The 5,905-nt window shown below is 44.2% G+C and overlaps 1 protein-coding gene across 1 annotated transcript; it reads left to right on the plus strand.

Moving 5' to 3' along the window:
• Nucleotides 1–4,579: 4,579 nt before the first annotated feature.
• On the plus strand, nucleotides 4,580–5,527 carry LOC120392648 (olfactory receptor 52R1-like). Its single transcript, XM_039517410.1, has one exon. The coding sequence runs from the start codon at nucleotides 4,580–4,582 to the stop codon at nucleotides 5,525–5,527; it is 948 nt and encodes a 315-aa protein (XP_039373344.1).
• The last annotated feature ends 378 nt before the right edge of the window (nucleotides 5,528–5,905 follow it).

Here is a 5,905-nt window from a genome sequence, read left to right on the forward strand (position 1 = left end):
TCTGTATAACACAAGACATTAAATTTAACCCAGTTACCTCTGTATTGAGCTCCATAACTTGTTTGACTAAGACCTGGTCTACACTAGGATTTTACATTGTACGTGTAGATGTAGAGTGGGTGAGAAGGGACCTGCAAGGGTCAGCTAGTCTCACCCTCTGCCAAGATGCAGGGTTTGTTGTGTCTAAACCATCCAGGACAGATGACTCCAGTCACCTTTGGAAAACCTCCAGTGAAGGAGCTTCCACAATCTGCCTAGGCAACTGTTCCATTTTCCTCCTGTTCTTACAGTTAGGGAGTTTTTTCTGAGATTTAATCTAAGTCTGCTCTGCTGTAGTGTGACGTTATGAGTGTAAAAGCAGCAAAGAGTCTTGTGGCACCTTATAGACTAACAGACATTTGGGAGCATGAGCTGTTGTGGGTGAATATCCACTTCGTCGTATGCATGTTATGAGTGTAATATAATATCTCATTGAAAGGTGACACAGGGCCAGAAAAAGTTAATTGACTCACAGACTGACCTGACCCATTGCCAGACTTTAAAGATTTGTTAGGAAGAAATGTAAATGAATAGAGTTTTGCAATGCAAGTCTGCATTGTTAGAGATAGAAGGGTAGATGTTTGCTCAGGTGTTGTGATGTAAGGAAACAAGTCTTGTCTATTACTATGGCTTTGATTCAAAGATAAGAAAGGAGTATTAATATTTAGGGAGACACTTGAGGGAAATAGTATTATTGTCTATATGTCTCTTTGAAGGTTGTGGTAACCTGCATCTGAACTATTTAATGGATAAATGACCTTGTGCTAATTGCCATGATGTTTGGGAGAAGGAAAGTTAAGCCTATTGTTTTCTCAGGCCAAAAGGCTGCTGGAAATGTATAAAAACCCTGGGACACGATCGTTCTTCATCTCAGATCTGCTTACGGTTTCAAGAAGGGGAAACCCTCAGCCATAAGAATTGAGATCCCCAGTCACTGACTGAAGTCACCCTGAATATGGACATTGGACTATAACTTGTGGACTATTTCTAAACGGACTTTTGGAAACTACAAACTCATCTCTGCTTTGTATCTGAACCGCCAGAATTGAATTCAAGTCTGTATGTATATTGATCTTTTAACTAACATTCTACCTCTTTTCTTTTTTAATACATTTTTAGTTTAGTTAACAAGAATTGACTATAAGCAATTGACTATAATTGACTATATTTTGGGTAAGATCTAAGGTATAATTGGACTGGGTGTGTGACTGATCCTTTGGGATTGGAAGAACCTTTTGTTTTATATGATGAAATCAGATTTTCAGAATTTATCATATATTTGACATTTGTATCTGGATGGAGGCCTGAGACTGGGCACTTTAAGGGAACTGCATTGTTTGGACTTCTGAGTAGCCAGTGAGGTAACACAGGGATTGTTTTGGGCTGCCTTGGTAAATCTAAATATTGGAATATCCACCAGCATTTGGGGTTTGAGTGACCTAATTGAGTGGCTGACATGGACAGTATCGTTACATGTAGTTTGAACCCATTGCCTTTTGTTCTGCCCTCTGTCTCAAGAGAGAACAAATTTTCTCCATCTTTTTTATGGCAGCCTTTCAAATACCTGAAGACTGCTATCATTACCCTCCTCCTCTTTTCCAACCTAAACATACCCAGTTCCTTCAGCCTTTGCTCCTATGGTTTGCATTCCATCCCTTGGATCATCTTTTTCGCTCACCTCTGGATCCTTTCCAGTTTCTCTACATCCTTTCCAGACAGCAGTGACAAAAGCACAAAGCACTCCAACTGAGACATAACCAGCGCTGAGTAGAGCGGTACTATCACCTACCATGACTTGCATGCTATGCCTTTGTTAATGCAACCTAAAACTGCATTTCCTTTTTTTCCAACAGCAAAAGAATCCACACCCCTGAGAGTTGTTGCTATATCACCCTAACCCCGATGTAAACAGCATGAGGTTGATGGAACAATTCTTCCATCAACCTCGCTGCCAACTCTCGGGGAGGTGAATTACCTACACTGACGAGAGTACTCCTCTTGTCCATGTAAGTCACGTCTACAGTTAAAACACTACCATGGCACTGCAAAGTGCTTAAGTGTAGAAAAGCCCTCAGGCAGATCTTCCAGAGAAGCATCCAGTTTGGATCTGCAGACATGGGGAGTTGAAGAATCCACCACTTCCCTTTGCAGTTTGTCCCAACGGTTAATCACCCTGAGTGCTAATCATTTGGCCCTTATTTCTGATTGGAATTTGTCTGGCTTCAGCTTCCAGCCATTGGGTCTTCCTCTGCCTTTCTCTGCTAGATTACAGAGCCCATTAGTACCCACGGTTTTCTCCCCATGGAAGTCTCTGCTTGATTGTCTTTTTGATGAGATAAATAGATGAAGCTCTTTAAATCTCTCTCTGTCAAGCATCTTTTCCAGTCTTCAATCATTTTTGTGGTTTTTTTCTGCACTGTCTCCAATTTTTCAACATCCTTTTTGAAATGTGGATCCCAGAACTTGACGCAGTCGGTTTCATCAATGCCATTTGCAGAGGTAAAATCCTTCTCCAGCTCCAATGCATTACTCCCCTGATTATGCATCCAAGGATCGCATTAGCCATTTTGGCCAGAGCATCATGCTGGCAGCTCACGATGAGTTTGTTTTCCAAAATGACCCCTAAATCCTTTTCAGGGTCCCTGCGTTCCATAGTACAGTGCCCTAGCCTGGGAGTCGGGCCTGCATTCCCTGTTCCAAAAGGATCATGTTGCATTTCACTGTATTAAAACATTTTGTTTGCATGGGCCCAGCTCAACAAATGCTCCAGATCAATTGTTATGTCTACCCTGGCTGCCTCATTGTAACCACTCTGCCAAGCTTTGAGTCGTTAGCAAATTTTATTTGCAACGATTTTCTATTTCCTTCCAGATTATTGACGAGAAAAATTGAATAGCATTTGGCCTGGAACTGATCCCTGCAGAACCCCACTAGAAACACCCCCATTCACTGACAATGGCCTATTGACAACTGCTTTCTGAGAGCTGTCAGTTAGCCAGCTTTTAGTCCATTTAACATGTGCTCTTTGTAGAGTGTTCATTTTTTAACTGAATGTTTTTCCCTACTAAATCAAATGCCGCAGAGAAATCGAAGTCTATTGCATCTGCTTGGTTTCTTTGATCCACCAAACATGTACTCTCATGAAAGGATGAAATCAGATTGCTTTGACATGACCTGTTTTCCATAAACCATGCTGTTGATTGGCATTAATTATACTCCTAGATTTGGTCCTGCTAGAGAAGGCAGGGGGCTGGACTCAATGACCTTTCACAGTCCCTTCCAGCTCTAGGAGATAGGATATCTCCATTAATTTCCTTTAATTTTCATTTGAAACGGTGTCTGTGGCAGTGGAGTGAACGGGAAAGTGAGACATCCCAGAAATCGGAAAGGAATGTGCGGGTAAAGTTGGGGGAGAACATGGGAAGAGTTCTGAATGTGCTGAAGGGGAAGGCAAGGACCCATCTGCTCAGTATGAAGCATCAGGAGGGACTGCAGCATGTTGGTTTGCCACTAGAAAAAATTTATCAGCCTCTCCATTGCATCCCTAGTGAATCTCTCATTTTCTTTTCTTTCCTGCTTATCACTTTCCTTCCACCGCCTTCATTCTGTCTTGTCTGCATCAGAGTACTGCAGAACCTCCCAGAACATATCTTCTTGCTCCGTCTTGAGCACTTTCTTATCTGGTGGAGACCCTCGGCTGGAGTGGAGGGGGTGCCTCCTTTCAAGGACATATCTGGAGAAGCACAAGTAACAATAAAGAGAAGCATTATTGTTAAGTACACGTACAGCACTGAAACACTACATTAAAACACACTGCTGATAACACACCAGTCACTTTCCGGTTGACCCTTGACAAGCACACATGCTGGTGAACACTGGAAGCATGGTGAGTGTTCCCAGGGGTGGGGGACATTGGGCATGGGAGAAAAGCAATTGGCCAATTACAGTGATAACATCAAGAACAGTGTCTACACTGCCACTTTGGAGACAAAATGTTGCGTAAAACATTGCAACTCTCATCAAGATGGATTTATTACGTCACTGAAACTGAGGAATTCCGTCATCGAAAGTGGCTTTATAATGTTTACACCTCCGCTATTTTATCACCAAATGTTGCTTTTGGTGAAAAACTTGGCAGTGTAGAGAAGACCTAGAGAACAATAAGGGATAACCAGTATACACTCATGTTTCCTGCTGGTGCCTCCTAAGTTTTCCCACACCACGATGTGGAGGAACTATTGATGCAAGGAGCACCTTAAAATATAGAATTGGCATTAGTAGGGTCAGTTGTTCATAATTCACTTATCTGAATAATGAAAATGTCATTTTTCAGTGTGTGAAGAGCAACCAATCTGCTTCATCCATGAGAACAGCCTCCAGTAGTGCATGTAATGTCTCATATTAACATTGTCTCTCCATCCAGGTGTTTCTCCTACGACCATCACCCAAGACCCTGGGCACATACAGGAAGTCAGGGAACATACAGTATATGCAGGAAACACCATTCTGCCTCTGTGTTGGACACCTTCTCCCCTTCACCATGTCAGATTCCAACTCAACCGACTTCATCAATCCCTCCACCTTCATCCTACTGGGCATTCCTGGCCTGGAGGCAGCCCATATCTGGATCTCCATCCCCTTCTGTACCATATACGCCATAACCATCTTGGGGAACTTCACCATCCTGTTCATGGTAAAGACAGAGACGAGCCTCCATGTACCCATGTACTATTTCCTCTGCATGCTGGCCATCACTGACCTGGTCCTGTCTACAGCCATCCTACCAAAAATGCTGAGCATTTTCTGGTTCAATTCCATGGAGATCAATTTCAGTGCATGCCTCACCCAGATGTATTTCATTCTCAGCTTCTCTGTGATACAGTCCGGGATCCTTGTTGCCATGGCTTTTGATCGCTATGTGGCCATCTGTGATCCCCTGAGACATTCCACCACCCTAACAAATCCTGTGGTGGCCAAAATTGGCCTGGCCATGGTGCTGCGTGGCATCATGCTCATACTGCCCCATCCCTTCCTGGCGAGGAGGTGGCCATATTGCAGAACCAACATCATTCCAAACACGTACTGTGAGCACATGGCTGTGGTGAAGCTGGCCTGCACTGACATCAGCCTCAGTAGTTACTACAGCCTCTCTGTGGCATTCTTCGTGATCGGTCAGGATGTGTTTTTTATCACCCTGTCCTATACCCAGATCCTCAGGGCCATCTTCAGACTCCCAACAAAGGACGCCCGGCTCAAGACTTTTGGGACCTGCGGCTCTCACCTCTGTGTCATCTTAGCCACTTGCATCCCAGCTCTCTTCTCCTTCCTCACCAACCGTTTTGGGCACAATGTGGCCCAGCATTTACACATTCTCATGGCCAACATGTACCTCCTGCTGCCCCCCATGCTAAACCCCATCATCTATGGGGCAAGGAACCAACAGATCCGGGTAAGGCTGCTCCAGCTCTTTACTCATAAATGGACCTAAAGTTTTCTCCTGGTTCTCTGGATCTCAGACCGAGCTCTATGCAGAGCTGTCTGGTCACATGGTGCTGAGCCCTCTTCCCTGAATCACTGACTAGCCAGTCAAAGAGACATTAAATCCTTTCCTGACCTTACTGTGCTGTGTCAGCGTGACAAACTGGTGAATCTGCCTATGTACAACTGATAGGGTTGCCACCTTTCTAATTGCTGGTAACTGGAAGCCTGAGGCCCCACCTCTCTGCCCTGCCTCTTACCCTTAAGGCCCTGCCCCTCACTCACTCCTCTCCTTCCACCCTCTGTCACTCTCTGGATCATCCCTGTGACACTCTGCACCCCAAAGCACTCATATTTACCATGGTGATGTAATTATGGTATGTCTTGT

This window comes from Mauremys reevesii, unplaced genomic scaffold (genome assembly GCF_016161935.1).
Source record: "Mauremys reevesii isolate NIE-2019 unplaced genomic scaffold, ASM1616193v1 Contig108, whole genome shotgun sequence".
NCBI classification, from domain to species: domain Eukaryota; kingdom Metazoa; phylum Chordata; order Testudines; family Geoemydidae; genus Mauremys; species Mauremys reevesii.

Coding starts and splice junctions, on each gene's coding strand:
- LOC120392648 (XM_039517410.1), top strand. CDS start 4,580: ATGTCAGATTCCAACTCAACCGACTTCATCAATCCCTCCACCTTCATC.